The 21295-nt window shown below is 43.0% G+C and overlaps 1 protein-coding gene across 2 annotated transcripts in view; it reads left to right on the forward strand.

The window, feature by feature from the left end:
- The window catches only part of EBF2 (EBF transcription factor 2), a 269896-nt gene that overhangs the window by 225367 nt on the left and 23234 nt on the right, over positions 1-21295 (forward strand). For both annotated transcript variants that reach the window (XM_053366518.1, XM_053366517.1), the window contains exons 11-14: positions 5006-5094; positions 6123-6188; positions 8560-8734; positions 14856-15041. In XM_053366518.1, the coding sequence (XP_053222493.1) occupies positions 5006-5094; positions 6123-6188; positions 8560-8734; positions 14856-15041 (516 nt within the window). The remainder of the gene's footprint in view (positions 1-5005; positions 5095-6122; positions 6189-8559; positions 8735-14855; positions 15042-21295) is intronic.

Genomic DNA, 21295 nt, shown 5'->3' on the forward strand with positions numbered 1-21295 from the left:
AAGGCAGAAATAGGAGTGGAAGTTGCCATTGTACACTTATTAGTTCCATGTCCAGAATGGAAATCAATCCAGTGAATACCATCAGTTGTTGCAGCTGCTGTTGCTTTCAGTCCACTAAACAATTTGAAATTGATGACATTTCCTCCACCATTTGCATTATGTTTCCTTTGCATTGAAATTAATGGTGTGGAATAACATAATGGCAATGTAACTTACGTAACTTACATAATTACACCACACTGGACAGTGAGAAGACACTTTTTTGTGGAGGCAGACTGCAGAGGAATGGAAACAGTGTTGCATGCAAGTAATACAGTATGGAATGCAAAACGATGCCTTCTTACATCCTACCTGTTTACTATTATTGATGGATTATTGAACATTGCTTTATTTGATATAAATTGTTTATTTTAAAGATATTGTGACTTTTTTGTATTGAATCAGATTTGATTCAATAAAACATGTTTGATGTTTTATTATGGTGCTATGTGTTGGAAGCCGCCCAGAGTGGCGGGGTATAAATAAAATTATTATTATTATTATTATTATTATTATTATTATTATTATTATTATTATTATCTGAGAGTAGGCCCCACAGAATTCAATAGGACCTATGTCTGAGTAGACATGGTTGGAATTGGGCGGTAAGTTATTTGAACACAGTTTCCACTGGGAGTTAAATTAAGCCATAACTAACTTGTCCCACTGATTTCAGAGAGGCCTAAATTCAACTAGCTTAGTCTGGATTCAATCCAAATTCAACAATATAATGATAGCCACAGAAAGGAAATAAATCTCAAGTAGTCATGCATGTTTAATAGTACATGTTGCTGACACTTAAGCCTTGTGCAGGCGTTATTAGCTTCCATGTGCAGCAACACAGAAGCATGAATGGGGTCATGTCAAGTAAACCTGTCCCTGATGTATCACATACGATCTATGACCCAGGGATGGGAAACCTCATTTTAGCCCTGGAGCCACATTCCCTTCTAGGCAAACTTCCAGAGGACATATGGGTGGGGCAAGAGGCAAAAAAGGATGGAGAAGTGAATATAATTTTTACGCTTGCCCAGTAGGCTAGCTTTTACACACACACTTCTTGCACACACATCCAGACAAGGAAGAGCCATTAACAGAGATCAAGGACACATTCCAACCTGTCAGAAAGCACTCAAGGAGAGTGCAAAGCAAGGCCAGTGAAGATTGTGGCCTGGGGAGAGACAATGTGTCTGGGAAGGGGCTGTGGCCATGAGCGTGTTCCAAGGACCAGCCTGGAGAGCCACATTTTGCCCTGGGCCTCAGATTGTGTGTACAGCCTGAACATATGCAGTGTGAGGGGCTGTTGTGAATCTAGTTTTACACTTGAAAACTTCCATGAGATCTGGAACAAATATCAGCCAGTCTGGATTGAGCATGCAACTAGGGGTGGGGGCTTTTCTGCACCATCACCGTTTTGTTCCTGTGTAACTATAATTTCTGCATAGGGCTTTGGTTGCAACAGTTTTAGACCTATTAGCTTGCGCTATTGCACTGTGCAAATGATCAATATCAACAACGTGCCTTACATTTAAATTTCCTTGTGTAAACTGGAACTGAATTGGTTGGCTGTGTGTGCAGAACTGATCGCTGAATCTTGCTTGACCAGAACCAGAACCAATCCAGAACAGCATCAGATGCAGCCAAACCTGAACTGAATTTAAAAAAAGAATGGCTTGACTCGTTTGTCTATCTATGTACCTATCTGAGCAAAGGTACTAAGCCAGTCCCCCCCATCCAACTTCTAACTGGAAAAGACAACACTTTACTATTCATTGGTGGGAAGCAGTGGAACCAAGAAGGCCTCTGTGGTACGATGTTTCACATCTTGTGTGACACACCTGAAAAAGGCGTGTTTCTACCTGCTATATTTCAGATGGCACAGGGACATAAAGGAGGGTTTCTGTACTGTGGCGAGATGTGTTATATTTTAATTTATAGTAACAATTTTTACATTTTCATGTAGACATAGAAATCATCATATGCAACTTTTATGCCAATTTGGTATGCTCTTTTACCATCTTATTTTGGTGATGCAAACACTCTTTTTTGGCAACGCATTACTGGCCTAATAAAATTTCGTCAACAACCCAGAGGACTAGAATTGTTAACAGAAAAATCAAATCAAATAAATAAGAACTGAGATTCACTAGAAGCTATAGAGCAACTGTTGCAACTTATCATGACAAACTGAAAGCATATTTTTGTTGATTTTTTTAAACAATTAATACTAAGCAGTAGCCTGATTGTTTTCTTGATCATCAAATCTGGATATTCTCATTAGATATTTTTATTTAAATACACACATTTAGATATTATGTCATTTATTATTTTTATTTCAAAAGTTCATAACCACTTTTGCTTGAAATAAGACATGCAATTCACTTAAACTATTAGACTCACAAGAAAGAAGAGAAATGGCACATTGTGATATATAAGATCTCAGGAGGATTCTGACAAATTCTCACGATTATTGGCATAACTTTCCTGCCCTGCTCCCAAATGGGAAATAGATTCTGTGGCAGTTGAAATGTGTATTATTAAACTCCTTAAGTGATCCAGAATGGTTCCCAGTAGGCAGGAAAAAAAACATTCTAAGTATAGCAAAATCTAAATTCTCAGGTCTAAGGCTTTCCTGCTCAACTCCCATTTGATTCGGTCCCATAATATTTAAACTCGCCATCATTGTTTCATTAAAATAAATCAAAATGTATGTCACCAGGACATATTATGATTTCTTGCTTCTATGTTGCTAAGTAGAGGCAGATGAGAGCATAGGGGACAGCGCTATGATTTCCAGTTTAATTTATTGCTGCCAATCAGCTGTCAAGCCCACGCGTGTTCCCCAGGCAAAGTGTAGCTCTGTACTATTCTCAGAATGAGTGCCCTCCAAGTGGTTTGACCAGTGGTGAGGGTGGGCTGCCGAGGTGTGGAGAAGCAGTGGAGCAGACTGCAGCAAGGGTTATGAACCATCCACCATTTAAAATTTCCCACAAGGCTCTGGTGCAGCTTTGCTCTGTTTGGATATTGTGGGCATTTTAAGGTGGTGAACCATCTGAAGTTAAACACCAGGATCAGAGGAACAGGTGGGCCCGAACTCTGCTTCCCGCATCAGCACTAGTGAGCTCTCCCAAGGGGCAATCCTAGCAAGCTTGCTTGTTGATATGGGTAAAAGCAGGAGTCTGTCCAGAGCTGAATCCACTGTGACCTCCTACAATCCTCCTTGAAAGATATTCCTTTATCATAGATCTGGTCCAGGGGTGGACAACCTTAATGTTTTACATGATGGGTTTCATTTGAAGACAGTTCAGAAACTGCAGCTGGTGCAGCATTTGGCGCCAAGGTTGCTGATCGGGGCAAGAGAGTCTGAACAATTAACGCCAATTCTGGCATGACTGCACTGGTTACCACTTTGTTTCTGGGAACAATTCAAAGAAATGTTTTGACCTATAAAGCCTTATGAGGTTCAGGACCCAGAACCTCAAAGACCGCCTCTCCTTACATAAACTGACCCAGACCCTGCAATCAGCATCAGAGACCCTTCTTTGCTTACCCACTCCACAGGAGGCTTGGAGGGTGGGAATACGAGACAGGACCATTTCAGTGGTGGAATACTCTCCCCACCTTCCTCTATATTTTAGGTGTAAAATAAAGGTTTTGTTTTTTTCTTTACTCAGGCTTTTGGTCCTTATATTGAAGGGTAGCACTGTTTTATCTTTTTAGTTGCATTTTTTAGATTTTTATTGAATGTTCTGAATTGGTTGTAATGTAAGTCACTTTGGGCCCCTCTGTGAGAAAAGTGATTAACAAACAAACAAACAAACAAACAAACAAACAACCAGTCCCTTCTGGGCAACCTTGCAGAGGTCAGACGTCAGTGATTGAATGCAAAAATGGGCAGAGCAACAAATGAAGATTTTATCTTTGTACAGTGGGCTAGTTTTTATGCACATCCATCTCTATCCTCCATCCAGGCAAGCAAGATGCATTCTCAAGTCAGGCAAAGCAGTTGAGGTGCGCAAAGTAGGACTGGTGATAGGCATGGCCTGGGGAGATCAGATGTGGCTAGGGAGGGGGGGTATGGTATGGGTAAAGTTTTGTGGACCAGTTAGAGAAGTTTAGAGAGATGCATTTGGTCCCTGAGCCAAAAGTTTTTCCCGCCCCACCCTGTTCTAATCCCTAGGAGATTAGCCTTTGCACATTCAGTAGAAATTGTTCTCTTAGAATCATAGGGTGCACATAGGTGTTCTATTACAGGTGTGACAGAGGTACCTTTTGCTGTTTTGTAAATAGATGTTTGTCTCTTCCTCTTTGTTTTGTTATGTTTTGAGGCAGAACACCTGCCTGCTGGGGATGCCTATTGGCTGGCAGCTGTGATGTCATAAGCCCCCATTTCCAAAGCACTTTGACAAGTTCTTTTCCCCCTCTTAATATGGCCAAGAATAAACAGACAATATGCCTCTTAAAAGATAATTAAAGGCATCTGCCAGCCTGACAAAACTAGCAGCTGTTGCAACATTGGATGATTGCTATGTAAAGTTGGTTGCTTTTTCAGTGCTGCAGAGATATTATTCCCCCCAAATCAACTGCAAATAGAGTTAAAACAGAGGTTCCACAAAACACTCAAAGTACTTTACTATTTAGCAATGCCCTTTTCAATAGCCCATATCCTTCTGTAATACTTACAAGTAAGGCCTGTTCAGTAACAGTACCTTGCACTGTTAAAACTTTTTTCCCACAAAAGTTCTACATGTTTAACGAATTGCCCCTTAATTGCCCCTTAAATAGCCAGCTTCTGTTCTCCACTCATGTGTATGTGCGCGCGTGTGTGCCTTCAGTTACTGATTTCATTGTTCCCCCCTTTTAATTTCAAAATAGCATTTTGCTTTCCCAAAGGAAGACACATCTTTAAGCCAGTTGTTGCACATATGTGATCTTTATTTATTTTTTTCCCCATTCCCTATTTTAGCTTTAAATGAGCCTACCATAGACTATGGTTTCCAAAGACTCCAGAAAGTTATACCAAGACATCCTGGTGACCCAGAACGACTAGCCAAGGTAAAAAGTTTTCTATGTTACTTAACATATTTTTGAAACATTGAAAGAATAAATATTCTATGTGTATCTAGATGTATGCCAGTTTAATTGACTGGTTAAACCAGGGTGATACTATCTAGATAATATGGACTATAACTGCCATTATCCCTGACCATTGACTAAACTTGGCTAGAGCTGATGGTAGCTGGAATCCACAATATCTGGAGGACACCATGTTTTCTACTCATGGATTAGTCTAATAAAATCAATCAATGGAGATTTCTTAATAAATAACTCCCACATTAAACATTCATAAATGAAGGGTCAGAGTAAGCACTGGAGGTCAAATTGACACATATAATCTCCAAACAAATGTGAGTGGTCAAATGTGTGTGGCTTACTTGCAACATCTGTTTTCTATCATATTTAGTAAATGGCACAGCAATAACCATGGTAACTTGTGTAATCTAATCATTGTTACTTCCCCATGCCATTCAAAAATTCTGTGATGGAATCCATTGAATGAGACAATGACCAAAAAGAAGAGAGATTCCTGGGGAATTTAATTGTCCACAAACCTACTTTCCACACGTTTCACAGCTACAGCCTCTCCATTATAAGCTGGCCTATTGGAGAATTCCCCTGGCTGGCTGCAAAGGATAGCTTGCCATCCACTGGAATTCAAATTGGCCAATCATTGGCCAGAGAGGGCAGAGCTTGGGTGACAGACCAGAGGGAAGTACAAGTCTTCACTCCAGTCTGCCACCCAGCTATATAGGCTGCCTGATTTTCTGTTCATTTCTTTGACACTGGACCTACTCCCCAAAATGTGGCAGTCCTTCCAAATGAGAAACTTGTTGGTTGTCCACTTGTTGGTTGGAAGAGTTAGATTTCTTGCAGTATGATCCAGGATGATACTGAGAGACCTAGCAGTGTGAGAGTGCAAATGATGTGATACATAGCATCATCATGGCTACATAATGTTTGCCAGAGACTTGCTGGCTATTCCTTCTTTATAACCATTGGTTGTCCTTCTTTCTTCCTTGCAGGAGATGCTATTGAAAAGAGCAGCTGACCTAGTTGAAGCACTGTATGGAACGCCACACAATAATCAGGTCTGAACACACACCCCTTTCTCTTCCCACTTCTCTCTCTGCAGACATTCATTGAATGGAGGTGGGGGGAGAGACATCAGGATTGAGCTAGCTGCCCTTTCTCTACACCTCTGCACATTTATCTGAACAAAACCAATGAGCTCCTGCTGCAGAATCGAGGCCCTGCAAGGTCCCAGTTGCACATACACAGATTATATTTATTTCTAATTGGACATGAAATTACACGCACATCTTCAGATTTTTTTTTAGATCAAGTCAGCAGCTTTTTTCTATCAGAGGCTGCATTCTCTTTGGGGCAATTTGTTGGGAGTCACATACCAGCATTGTGTGGGGCTGGAGACAATAATGAGTCTTTCACTCATTTTTCTCATGCTAATAATAATAATAATAAATTTATTTATACCCCGTGCATCTGGCTGGGCTTCCCCAGCCACTCTGGATGATTTCCAACAAAATATTAAAGTACTGTAATACATCAAACATTAAAAACTTCCCTAAACAGGGCTGCCTTCAGATGTCTTCTAAAAGTCTGGTAGTTGTTGTTCTCTTTGACATCTGCTTTCTTTATCCCTTCTGTCTCCCTATCTCTCTATCTTTCTCTCTCTCCCTCTCTCTCTCTCCATAGCTGTCAACTTTTCCCTTTTCTTGTGAGGAATCCTATTCGGAATAAGGGAATTTCCCTTTTAAAAAAGGGAAACGTTGACAGTTATGCTCTCTCTCTCTCTCTCTCTCTCTGTCCCTCATTTATCCATCCATACATGATAAGAGCCAAGGGCTGCATAAAAATGGACTGAGGGCCACATGCAGCCCTGGAGATGCAGATGGTCCACCTGTGTTTTTAAATAAATATGTGAAGGTTTTGAGCAGGGACAACAGGCCTGACCCTAATTTTTAGGGGTGTGTATCAGATTCAAATGAATCCCAAATCTCAACCTGAGGTTGCTGCCTCAGAGGGATTTAGGACTTGTCAGAGGCAAAGCAGGACCTGCACAAGGTGTCATATGTCAAAGTGCGGACCCATGAAGCACTCTGTGGTGCCAGTGCATTCCAGATGTCTCTAAGCTGCAATAACACCGGGGGAAGCAAGAGCAAGGACTGGGGTGGGGAGAGCTTGGAGGAAGAGCTCCATTGCAACTGATTCATCAAGCTTGTAATCAGAGGGACTGAATCCCATTTTGTTCTCTCACCTCCACTGCCCCACCAAATCAACTTTAAAGGTATCTAGCACAAAAAACACTTTGTCCGGTTTGGCAGGTTTTTTACTCCAGGACACCTCACTCACGTCTGCAGTTTTCAGACCAGTTCCCCACAAAACACTAGGGGAGAATAAGTGATTGCTTTTTACAAACCCGAAAACTGTAACGGTTGCCCTTATGTGAAAACTGTTCTGATCATCCTTCTGAAATTTGGCAGGATTTGTGCCTTCTGCCTCCAAATTAAGAAGTTATAGGCATTTCCTTAAAAAAAACCAAAAAACAAATTTAAAGGCATCCAGCACAAAAGCCTCTGGAAATATTTGCCTATAATATGACAGGCTTTAACTACTCTGGAGGGCTGCAAACGGAACTCACTGGAACTCAGTTCCAGCAGCTTTCAGATGGGCGCCATTGTCATTCTAAGAGAATGAGGAAGGTGTTCATGGTGAGTTCTGGTGCCTCTTTTTCAAGAAACATGACACTGCATGAGGAGGGCCATGCTGTATCAGAGTAAAGACCTGTGGAGACCCCATTAGCACATACATGAAACTAGGTTTCTTTGTTTGGTTGCTTCAGTGTTCATCAGTGAATTGCTTACAGTGAATTTCATTTGACATTTCACCTTCCTACAAGGTACTTCAGACTAAGGCAGGATGTTTTCTGAAGTGCAGAACAGGGGTCCAAATTGAAATGCAGCCATCCTTTGAGATCTGCACTTCTCCAAATTTTGCAGCACAGTTCTCCAAATACTGGAGCAAGGGGTGCGTAGACAGTGGTACCTTGGTTTTCAAATGTAATCCATTCTGGAAGACCATCCGAGTTCTGAAATGTTCGAAAACTGAGGTGAAAAGGGTGGTCTGCAAATTTAATAATGTGTGTGTATTTAATAGAGAAAAATAACATATACACTCAGCGGAAGCCATTCAACTTCCGAGGTGCATTCGAAAACGGAAGCATTTACTTCCGGGTTTACAGCATTTGAAAACTGAAACATTCGTCAATGGAGACGTTCGAAAACCTAGGTACCACTGTTTTTGTGAAAATAACATATAAAATGAATTATATTGCGATAACTTGCTTTGCAAAAATCTGCATATTGGGGAAAAGTAGATATAAAAATTAGAAACTAGGAGAAACTGAAACTGACAGATTTGCCCATTTTTTATTGCACGCAGGACATTATTCTGAAGCGAGCTGCTGATATTGCAGAAGCTCTCTACAGTGTCCCCAGGAATCCAGGCCAGATCCCTTTGTCCAGCTCTCCAGCTCACAGTAGCATGATGGGCATCAACTCCTACAGTAGCCAGTTGGGAGTCAGCATCTCAGAATCAACACAAGGAAACAATCAAGGTAAGGATCCCAATATTAGAAATATGGAAATGCTGTTTAGCTGTTTTTACCCTAGTTTTATTTACATAATTAGCACATTGCACTTATCAAATGATTGAAGGAGCCTTCTGTTTTAAAAAAAACTATAAATTACACAGTAAAAATATACAATCCAATAAATACATCATTAAGTCTTCACACACACACACACACACACACACACACTTTATTTATATTATATATATCCATCTTACATATTATTTACTTGGTCACTGCCATAAATTATTAATAAATATGAAATATTATTTAAGTGTTAAATTATAACCCAATCTTTATTCCAATCAAGAGAGACTACTTTTGCATTCTGTTCTGCTTTTTCTTCCTCTAGAAACAAATAATCCATTCCTTTTTCTGAGATTATTTTTTTTAAAAAACATAATGGATTCCAGCTCCTTATTTCTTATGCTACACTAGCCAGTGACATACTTTGCCCCTGTGAATGCACTGACTTGCCCTGGTTCCAGTTGATCTATGGGGTGTAGGGGGTTGAATCCTGTGCACCTCTTTGATTCACTGATTATATAGTCCCTGGCTCACCTCCCTCTTTAGTCACATGGGTAGTAGTCTTCCTAGAAAGTTGGCTTCCCATTTCTATGATTTGGGGTTGTTTGCTCTCATGATTGGTTTCATCCACAAAACTGCAAGAAGGAATTTTTAGCCTTCCACCCATACTTGGCCTTCTCATTCTGGCTACCCAGGGGTGGTTTGTGCATGTTAAGTACGGTAACTTAGGAAGCTGCCTTGTTTCAGATTATTTGTCTATTTAACCTAGAATGGTCTACTCTGGATGCAGCTCTTTAAAGTCATAAGCATAGACATTTTTTCATCCCCTATTAAATGATATTTGTGACTGGGGATGCCAGATAATAAACCTGGAACTCCTATGTGGAAATCCCAGTGAGCTCTGGTCAATGCAGGTACATTGCTGTATACACACAATACCATCCTGTGGGCTCAATAGATGCCCTTCCATATTCATTTCTGATCCTTGTTTTGAATGTCTTTAGGCAAGGCAATCATTGCCTCCAATCTTCAGCTACTCTTTTATTTGATTGGGTCTCTGTTTTATTCTTCCTGCCCTATCAGCACATTGATTATAGCTCTGGTCAGTTAAAGGTAAAGGGTAAAGGGACCCCTGACCATTAGGTCCAGTTGTGGCCGACTCTGGGGTTGCGGCGCTCATCTCGCTTTATTGGCCAAGGGAGCCGGCGTACAGCTTCCAGTTCATGTGGCCAGCAGGACTAAGCCGCTTCTGGCGAACCAGAGCAGCGCACAGAAACGCCGTTTACCTTCCTGCCGGAGCGGTACCTATTTATCTACTTGCATTTTGACGTGCTTTCAAACTGCTAGGTTGGCAGGAGCAGGGACCGAGCAACGGGAGCTCACCCCATCATGGGGATTCGAACTGCCAACCTTCTGATCGGCAAGTCCTAGGCTCTGTTAGCCCTGCCCAAAACAGACTCCAGGCAAGGGAGCAAGAAGCTGACAGGGAAGCTCAAAGAAAGACAGGTCAACAGCCTGCAAAGCACCCAAGGCTGGAGGAAGACTACAGTTCGGTGATGGAGAACCTCAGGCCCAGGCCCAGCCTCACAACCCCTGCTCTGTGCTCTCAAGTGCTTTGACAAGCTTTGTGTCCTTGAACTCTGATAATACCTCTTGCTTGCCTGGATGGAGATAATACATGTGAAAACATTTGTGTGACTTGAATGTAGCCTATCTCTGCTGCCTTGAGCCTATACTCATTAACGAGAGAGGCTTCAGGAGTAAACCCCGAGGAACAATCTGTACCCGCTGCCTTGTGGGACATCTTTGGGAGAACAAAACCCTACACAAATCCCTAAGACAGTTGGATGGCACCATGTACACCTCCTTCCGGCAACTCCCGCAGCCAAGCTGGTGCCCAATGTACTGATCTGCTTTCCTTGGGACCACATCAGCGAGGTTGAGAGGGAGGTCTTGTAATTTGGACAGTCCATGCCTTGCGCCCTGGGGAGGTCACTTCAGTGCTGCAAACATGGCAAAAACAATGCAGGAGGCAGCAGTTACTACTTATAAGCTCAACCTGTTTGGTGTAAGGTACCAGCACTATGGGTTGCCTTTGTTGGTGGGAGGGATCATTGTGTCTCACTGGTCAGCTACTGCCCACTTTAAGCCGGGCAGCCCCTGGTCCATAAATTGCTGACCTGCCACTGTCTGCCTGCTTCAGTGGGTGCTTGGAGCCCAGAGTATCACTTGACAAGCAGACTGAACTTCTGCACCAAGTGAAAAAAGAAAGAAAACTAACACTCTTGTGCCTAGCAAGCTGGAACATCAGGACTATGTAACCTGGCTTGCCCACCAACCTGTTGCAGGTCAATAACTCATGGAATGTAGCCTAATGTAGAAAGGTAAAAATCACACCTGCTCTTCCACTTGCTTTTGGCTCTGGCCCTACCCTACTCACCACTGGTATGAAGGCCCCAGAAGATTGTCCACAGGGGACTGCAGTTCCCCACCCCTGTGGTGTGTACATGTGCCCCACTTTCACCTCTTTAAACAGGTTTATGAGCCCCCATTCATTTTAAAAATTAAGCAAATGAGTTCCAAATGAAAATCCATTCAACTCTCTTTTTGTGTAAATTGGAGCCCTGCTGGAACAATCTTTACAGGTCACAAAGAGGTTACCAGGAGGGGAAGGAGAGTGAAAGTTGGCCTGCCTTTATAAATCACTTATAAAATTGGGAACCTTTGTCCTTTCTGTCTGAAATGATCCTTTGGAGGAGGAAATTGATGTCTTAAAATCTCATAGCAAAGAATAGAAAACAGACATTGCAAGCATGCAGAGATCAGCAGGATCTTCCATTGACAGCAAGGTTTATAAGATGTTCATATTTTTAGTAGCAACTGAAACTCTGGTGCTTTGCCCAAATCATTTGATATCTGGCAGATCTGATACCTTTACAGAATATGCCTGAAAACATCATACCTATAGAGTGGAAAACAACAAAGGTGCCAAAAGTAGATGATTGTCTGGGTCTCTCATTGAAACCAATTGCAATCAAAAAGAAATGAGCAGTTGAAACTAATGAATGTGTTGAAATTGGCAATGCCATAAATGCTACATTAATGAATGAATAACAAAATGAATACAACTTTTAATAATGAAAGTGAAAGGACTAACAAAACTAAAAACAAAAACATCCTGCTACAGCTTTTGCAGGATTTTTTACCCATTCAGAAACCTGCCAAACCTGTTTAGCCAGAAAGCCACAGTGCGGCAAAAAAGGTTTCTACGTTAGGAGAAGTGGTACCTTAGAAATGAATATAAAATATAAAATTTCTTTTTTTAAAAAAAAATGACATTGCATTACTTAGAAAATTGGGAGCCACTGGCTTAGAGGAAGAGTAACCAATGTGAATATTGTTGTGCTTCAGCTCCCAGTATTCTTGACCACTAGTCATCTTGGCTATGAATGATCGGTATTATAATCCAGTGTCTGCAGGACACTGCACCAGTTACCCCTGATCTAAGCCATCATTATTACTCCATAAGCATCTATTGTGTGAAAACATTGCAAAACCTATTTTTAAACAAACAAACAAACAAACAAACAAACAAACAAACAAACAAACAAACGCCCTCTGCAGTGGAGAAGCACCCCCTGAATCACTTGAAATCCTTGAGAAGATACAGCCTTGACCACAGTTTGCAGCAAATCCCATGTTAATGTTATGAACATTAAAAACATAAGTGCACTAATTTTTTCCAGATCCAGAAACACCCTTTCACATTCTTTCAACAATCAGATGTGATCACCAAATGTACACATGTTGTCAAACAAAGGCGTGCTCTCCTCAGCCAGAGAAACATGCTTAAGGGGTGAGAAATGGAAAGAAATCATGCACAGCGATCCTTATGTCTGCAGGCAGCTCTTTGTCCAGCACTCTGGAGTTGGGGTTTGTGCCAGCGTTAGCACACTTGCTAGTGATGTGCCCTGTAAGAGCAGGCCTTTATTCTAACAGTAACAATTCTGAGCAGGGATTTGGTGGTGGTGTGTGTGGAATTTGATTTAGTTCCCATTTAAAGATGAACTTGTCTAATTTTCACTTTCTGAAACAATGCACAGGCCAAATCATAGCCAACCGTCACAATTTACATTTCTCCAAATTTCGCAATGAATTTCTCCAGCCAAGTAATGTGTACATATGGATACATGTATGAGTTGAAACACCATGCAAAATAGCATTATAGAGGAAATTGCTTGCAAAAATATTAGTCAAAACTGCATTAAAAAATGTGTTTATTGGGATAAGTTAGCACTCATGGGTTTTCATGAGGTTTTTTTTAAAAAAAGAGAAAAGATTACTGCAAAATAATAATAATAAAAGAACTGCTTAGCTTCAGTAAGCCTTTAGACCAGGGGTACGGAACCTGTTTTAGTCCAAGAATCACATTTCCACACAAACAGACTCTTGGTCCAAATGCTAGGGATGGATAGGGCTAGAGGTAAAAGTGGATGAAACAACAGGTGTGCAACTCTTGTATCTGCACAGTAGGTTATATTCCAGCCACACAAAAAGTCAGAGGTTTCTACAGATGCACAAATCTCTCCATCCTCCATCCTGTAAAGGAGGTATCACAGTTGAAGGACACATAATCAGAGGGCAGGGCTCTCTATTTGTGAAGTGCACTGCCACCTAGGTCTCTTCCATCTGCAGGATGCCAATATCATTCTTTCCCCCAATTTATGGGTGGGACAGGGGACTGACATTCTGACTTGTTGAAAAGGTCCTCAGGGATTTTATATGTGCAAACCTATTCACTAGTGTAGCCCAAACCTGGGCAGATCAGGGAGACACCAGCAGACCTGGAGGCAATCCTGGTACAAGGGAATGTGTTGCCTGAGGTGAGCAGGGGCTCTGGCCCTGTCACCTCCTTCCACCACTACCCCATTGTCTTCTTTGTGGCAGCACCACTACCACCATTCTTATCTTCTCTCCTGCCCCACCCCCATTTCTCTCTCCTTTTCCACCTTCGGCCCCCTCTCTTTCTTTCTATTTAAAAAACTATAGCCCCACTACATTTACAGTGTCAGTGCTGACAGCTTCTCGGCCACCCCCCCCACCCCCGCCTCATTATCTTCCCTCTAAGAAATGCTTGAGGGGGTCCTTCTTCAGAGCCAGAAGACGACAAGCACCAGTTTAAACAGCATTTCTAGACACTGTGGCATAGCACCACAGTAGCAGAGGCATTCTTCTGGCCACCTTGCCCAGAATGCCTGGCTCTGAAGAAGGACTCCTTCAGCGCTTTCTCAAGTTGAGGCAGGGAAGAAGAGATGGAGGCAGCGGGGGGGGGGGAATCAAAATGCTGATGAGGACTTGACTTTTTTTCTAAACTGATATGGAAATGTGGAGAAGTGAATTTAAGAATGGGGGCGGGAATGAGAAACTGAGATCAGCAGATTTGTCAACCTACCCCAATGAACCATTGAAACGGATGGGCCTCAATTAGTCATTTTTATTCTTTCATTTGGTCCACTCTGAGTATGACCAGTGTTGGATACAACAGAGTGTGCCTGACAATGATCCTATGCCATGAAGTAACGTAATTCTCAGGGCACTGGCAGGGGGTGGCTGCACCCACTGTGGTCTTTGTGGCCTTCTCCTCCCCCTTGATGAAAAACCACTAGCTGATGACAGCATGCTATCATCAGATGGATTCACATCCAGGACCATGGCTGGGCTACTCTGAGCGTCACATGGTGGCAACATTTGGTGAAGGGGGTTGTTATAAGAAAAAAGATGGAGGAAAAAGAGAGAGAAACTGGGGGGGGGGGTCCACTACATGCACACTCTTGCCAAGAGAAGAATCCTCAGCCATTAAAGGTAGGATTTAAAAAATGGCAAAATTCTCTCTCCCACCCTCCCAGATGACTCCACTGCCCTCTGAACCACTGAGATTCATCCAGGGCCAGGACTAGTTTCCTCATCTGTGGTAACATTTGTTCCAATGAAATCCAAATTAGTGGAGAAATGCACGGCTGAGAGAGATCATCCCGCTGTCCTCATCTCTGGGCACTCAGAGAATGTTTATTTCTTGTAGGTTACATCCGCAACACAAGCAGCATCTCCCCGCGAGGTTACTCTTCCAGCTCGACCCCTCAGCAGTCTAATTACAGCACCTCCAGTAACAGCATGAACGGCTACAGCAACGTCCCCATGTCGAACCTGGGTGTTCCTGGCTCGCCTGGATTCATTAATGGCTCTCCCACAGGATCTCCCTATGGCTGTGAGTAGTCGTCCCTTCTCTTCCTTTCAGCTGACCTTTGGTTTGACTTAAGCCAAGAGGCAATCTGCCAGAAAATACTTCTCTCCCCTCCGCCGCCAGCTTTCTGGGGCAGTGCACCAGAAGATTCCCTGACTCTACAATAGGAAATTGAATGAAGAGTGAGCCTGCCAGGGTGCACCGCTGCTTCTGCCTTCTTGCCTGAACCTGCCAGTTGTGTAGCATAATGGCTAAATTGTGCAGACCACCCAGTGTCGGCATTTGCCATCCTTGAGAAGCTGTCAGGATCCCAGGACCCGGCAATGATGCCTTCCTAGGGCCCCCTTTTAACTGGTGCTCCGATCCAATGAACGCTAGGTGTGGGAGCTGATGTCTTAATTTTTGCAATACCCCTGAAATATCATTGCGGTGGGGCACTGTGGGAAATTTAATGGTAGCTCCATTGCTGTTGCAGCCTCTTTCTGTTTTTGACACCACTAGGTAAATTAACATAGGGGAAAGGGGTGAATTAATATTGGATGGAGGGGCAGCAGAGGCTCCAGTTCTGGGCTGACCCAAACTCTTGCCTATGTCATTAACTCACCAGATTGCCTTAGACAAGCCGCAGCCCTCCTAGACTCAGCCGGCCCTCTACAAAAAAAGGGTAATAACATCGGCCTGCTTTCCTGTTAAGGAAGTTTCCATTGTCTGCGTGTCTCCAGTGGGCTAAATAATTGACGGTTGAAGAGGGGGATTTTCTGGGTTGGAACACTGGCAGGAATGAAGGTTTTTTAAAACAAACAAACAAACAACCCTGTATACAACCCTGATTCAGATCAGGGTACCTGTAGTTTCTTTTTGCATTAAAACTAAGCATATAAATATCTGGCCCAAAGTCAGCAAATAGATGCACTGAATGTAAAAAGAGAAAACTGGAGGGCAATTTTCACATTATGGCTCCATCTGCACTACACATTTAATACAGCATCCTAGCACTTTAAGCAGATGTCGCCTCCCCCAAAGAATCCTGGGAAGTGTAGTTTATTAAGGGTGCTGAGAGTTGGTAGGAGACCTCCTCTTCCTCTCACGGAGCTACAATTCCCAGAGTTCCCTGAGGAAAGGGATTGACTGTTAATCATCTCTAGGAATTGTAGCTCTGTGAGGAGTCTCAGGTCTTAGGATTCTTTGGGGGAAGGCAAATGAATGAATTAAAATGAAATGAATCTGCTTTAAATGTATAGTGCATATGATGCCTATATTTGTGCTCAGGTTTCAATAGCCAAGCACAAGATACTTTGTCAAATCTGAAGCGTGGAGGCATGTGGAATAGTGAGGTTTTCACACATTTTCCTCAAAGAGAAGCATATGCTGTTATTTTGTATGTGGAAACCTGCAGTCAGATATAAAATGTAAACTGAAAGCTGACTTATAGCCAAAGGCAAAACTTCATAAATATGGAGCTCTCCCTCTCCATCTCCCCCCCCCCCCCGCTCTCCCACACCACCCAAGAATATATAGCATTCTTCCTCAGCACCACGTTCTTTCTCTCTGCAAAGCATTTTTGGGTATTGTCCCACTGTGGCTATGGTAGTTGCTAGAGTGATCATGGCCTGTTCCATTCTGCAGGCCTTAACATGCTATGTTAAGTAGACATTTAAAATAGTGCACTTTCTTTCTTTCTCTGAAAAAGAAGTCGCTGTGGGGTCCTGGCCCAGATCATGAATATGTTATACCGTGGGAGCATGTCCTGCATTGTTTTTCAAAAAGTCCCTGACCAGCTGCAGTTCATAATTTTGAATCGATGAAATACAAACACAATCCACAGTTCTAAAACTGTTTTTTTCAATAAAAAACAAACATCAGCACAAAATTAACAGAAAGTCATGCAAACTATAAAGAAGTGTAGAACCAATAAATTGCACTTTTAAACCCACTTTTATCACTTCCAAGAATTAAAAACAGGTAGGAAATAAAACACCTGGGAGAAAAGAAAAGCCTGGAACGGAGAAACATTTAACAAAAAATTACTAATCTGTGTTCCAGGCGAGCCTCTCTGGGAAGAGCATTCCATAACCATGGTGCCACCACTGAAAAGGCCCTCCGCTTACTAATCCTGTGCTTCTTTGGACGCATGGTTAGGATATATAGTAGTCACTTACCGTACCTCATTAGGGGACAGAATCTGGAGAAGGGTCTCTGCTGATGATCTCAAGGTGCTAACAGGTATATATTGGAAGACGTGATATAATATAAGAATCCCTAAGTCGGTTTGATGGCATCTTGTATGCCTCCTTCTGGCAACTCCTGCAGCTCAGCTGGTGCAAAACGTGTTTTCTGGACAGGCCAGGACCAATGTGGCAGGCAGCAGTTATGTGTTACTAGTCTCTGCAGCCACAGCAAGCGCTATGATTCCCCAGTGGTTTAACTTCACCTCTGGAGGTGCACTCCATTATCTCTTGATACAGATGCTAGGGTAGGGATCTCAGCCCCAGACACCAAACATGGGCCCCAGGCCTCTCTATTGGGCCCTTGCGACCAGGCGCGCTGGGTTCTTCCCCACTTTGTCGGTGCCCAGCCGTGGTCCTGTGATGTCATGCCTGCAGCACGTGTGTGACTTCACATGGCAGGAGGAGACCTGACAAGGCCCAGTGGGAAGACCCAATGGGGCAGCAGCGGGCCCACCATGGCTGGAGAGAGTTCCCACAAGGCCTGCCATAGCTGCAGGTAGGCCCATCGCAGCCTCAGGAAGGCCCCAGCGGAGGCCCCACAGCAGAGGCGGAGGCCCCGGCCCAGTCACTGTGGCGGCACCAGAGAGCAGTAAGGCAGCTGCCACAAGCGGCTGGTGAAGGCCGAGCACCCACAGTCAAAATTTTGTGGGTGTCCAGGCCCCCCAGAGATGGATTCAGTGCTAGTGACTATCTTGCTTGTTTTTTGTTTGGTGGGAATGTGTGCCTGACCTAGGATCATGCCTCTTGCTTGCCAGGATACTGGATGGAAAGGTCTATGTGTGTATTTTCAAAAAACCCTCTTGACTTTTATGTGGCTGCTATACAAAGTTCACTTCTGTTGCTCCACTCACTTTTGCTTCTGGCACCATCCATCGCTGGGATGCAGACCCCAGAAAGTTGCCCATGAAGGAATGTGGGTTTCAGGCTGAACCCCCCCCCCCCCGCCTTGCATACAGTAACACAACTTTAGAGTGTTCCCAGCATTTAACACACATTATCTCATTAATTATTACAAGAAGCCATTAAAATAGATGGTGGTGGTGGTGATTGAAGAGAGATTATATCGGGAAGAGAAAATGATCTGCCTGTGTAAGATTAGAGGGGCGTGGTTATTATTTTTTTGTGGGGGGAGATTCACAACTGCCATGGATACACCTTTAACATAAAAGTGTACCAAAAACCTTCCTTTGCTTTCAGAGGGGGCCTTGTTCCCCTGCGAAAGTGGAGGAATTTTCAGCTGCTTTTAGGGCATGGGAGTAATTCTGAGAAATATTGAGGAAAGGATGTATTTGGCATACCTTAATTTTAAACAAGGTGGTCAAACATTCAACATCATCATCTTCTTCTTTATTCATTTACTGAAAAACCATGTCCTTGTGCTTTAGCCATAGTCAGTGGCAATAGCACAGCAACCCATTTGGGTGGCCTGTCTCCTGTCTCCCACCTGTGCACTGTGGTGGGGAAGTAGCAGTCCTACTGGACCTTATACTGTATTAGATCTTTGCTCCATCAATCCCAGTATTGTCTACTCTGGCTGGCCAGCAGGTCGCCAGGATCTGAGCCAGATCTCTTTCTTACTATCTGAAATCCTTTCTAATGGAGGGCAGGGATTGGAAGTTAAGGTCACCAATGGCTACTAGCCATTATAGCTATGATCTACCTCCACTGTTTGAGGCAGTGAGCACTGAATACTAGTTCCTGGGAATCCCAGGTGGAGAGAGGATGCTAGACTAGGTGGGCCTTTGGCCTAATCCTGCAGGGGTTCTTATTGAAACTGGGACCTTCTGTGTATAAAGCAGAAATAGGGAACTTAGTGGCCTCCAAATGTCATTAGACTACAACTCCCATCACCCCTGCCAGCCAGAGTTGATGGGAGTTGGAGCGTAACAACATCTGGAGGGAGCTGTAGCCCAAGATATGAAAAGAGGTAGTAAGGGAACACCTAGCTACTTTAAATGAATTCAAATCTCCAGAGCCTGATAAGCTGCATCCATGGGTACTAAAGGAGCTTGCAGATGTAATTTCAGAAACTTTGTCTATTATCTTTGAGAATTCATGGAGAACAGATGAGGTCCCTACAGACTGGAGGTGGGCAGATGTTGTCCCCATCTTCAAGGGGGGGGGGGAGGAAGACCCAGGTAGCTACCAACCGGTGAGCTTGACATCGATAGCAGGGAAGGTGCTAGAACAGATAATTCAACTGTCTGTGAGCATTTAGAAAAGGATGCTGTGATTTCTAAGACCCAGCATGGGTTTCTCAAAAATAAGTCATGTCATACCAACCTGATTTCTTTTTTTGATAGAATTACAAACTTGGTGGATCAGGGAAATGCTGTGGGCATAGTGTATCTTGATTTCAGTAAGGCTTTTAACAAAGTCCCTCATGATATTCTTGGGAGGAAGCTGATAAAATGTGGGTTGAATGACGTAACTGTTAGGTGGAATTGTAGCAGGTTAACTGACCAAACCAAAGAGTACTCATTAATGGTTCCCCGTCATACTGGAAAAAGTGAGAAGTCGGGTACTGCAGGGTTCTGTCCTGGGCCCGTTGTTGTTCAGCAACTTTATAAATGACTTGGATGAAGGAATTGAGGGGATGCTCATCAAATCTGCTCATGCCACCAACTGGGAGGGGTAGCTAATGCCGCAGAAGACAGAATCAGAATTCAAAATGCTCTTAACGGATTGGAGAACTGGGCACAAGCTAACAAAATGAATTTCAATAGGGACAAATGCAAGGTTCTGCACTTAGACAGGAAGAACCAGATGCACAAATATAGGATGGGGACACCTGGCTTACTAGCAATACATGTGAAAAGGATCTAGGAGCCTTAATGGACCACAAGCTGAACCTGAGTCAACATTGTGATGCAGCAGCAAAATAAGCTAATGCTATTCTAGGCTGCATCAACAGAAGTCTAGTGTCCAGATCAAGGGAAGTAATAGTACCACTCTATTCTGCCTTGGTCAGACCACACCTGGAATACTGTGTCCAATTTTGGGCACCACAATTTAAGAAGGATGTTGACAAGCTGGAATGTGTGCAGAGGATGGCAACCAAGATGATCAAGGGTCTGGAAACTAAGCCTTACAAGGAATGCTGGGCATGTTTAGCCTTCAAATATCTTAAGAGTTGTCACATGGAGAAGAGAGCATGCTTGTTTTCTCCTGCTTTGGAGGGTAGGATTCGAACCCATGGCTCCAAGTTACAAGAAAGGAGATTCTAAGTATCAGGAAGAACTTTCTGACAGCAAGAGCTGTTCAACAGTGGAATGGTCTCCCACAGGAGGCTATGGACTCTCCTTCCTTGGAGGTTTTTAAGCAGAGATTGGATGGCCATCTGTCATGGATGCTTAAGCTGTGATTCCTGCATTGTAGGGGGTTGGACTAGATGACCCTTGGGGTCCCTTCTGACTCTAAGATTCTATGACATATGATCAACCACTGAGCTCTCCCTCTCACCTGTAAAATCAACTTACAGTCTATCCATATCTTTCTTGTCGGTCTTACCCAGAAACTAAAATGAATCATGGGGGTGTGGGGAGTGAGTAAAGAGAAATCCGTTAAGATGCTGGACCATCAGACCATCTGCTCCAAGTCATAACTTATGAAAAGGTTTGTGCTAATATTAGAAATCAAACCTAAATTCCAGGTTCCTCATTCAGTTTTCACGGGAGAAAAGTAGGCCGTTTGACTAAATAAACCGCTTTATCCACCAAGGTTGAGGGAGAAATTTAGTTCAGCTTTAAAAGCAAATCTACCTAATCTGCACTTTCCAATGCAATACACAAACCTAAACACAGCCATCCTTTGAAACTTGTACTGCAGTTCTCCGCCCAAGTAACATATATAAAATTGCAGGTACGGGGGTAAAAATGCATTATATTAGGGGAAATTGTTTTGCGAAATCTGTATATTAATCAAAATTGCATGCAGAAATGTTCGTATTAGGAGAAAATCATAATTAAATGCTGAAGAATAGGAACTTACTTTTTTATGTAAAAAAATGCAGACTGATGTGGAGATGAAAATTAGAGTGGGGTGAAAATT

Source organism: Podarcis raffonei, chromosome 15, assembly GCF_027172205.1.
Source record: "Podarcis raffonei isolate rPodRaf1 chromosome 15, rPodRaf1.pri, whole genome shotgun sequence".
NCBI classification, from domain to species: Eukaryota; Metazoa; Chordata; class Lepidosauria; order Squamata; family Lacertidae; genus Podarcis; species Podarcis raffonei.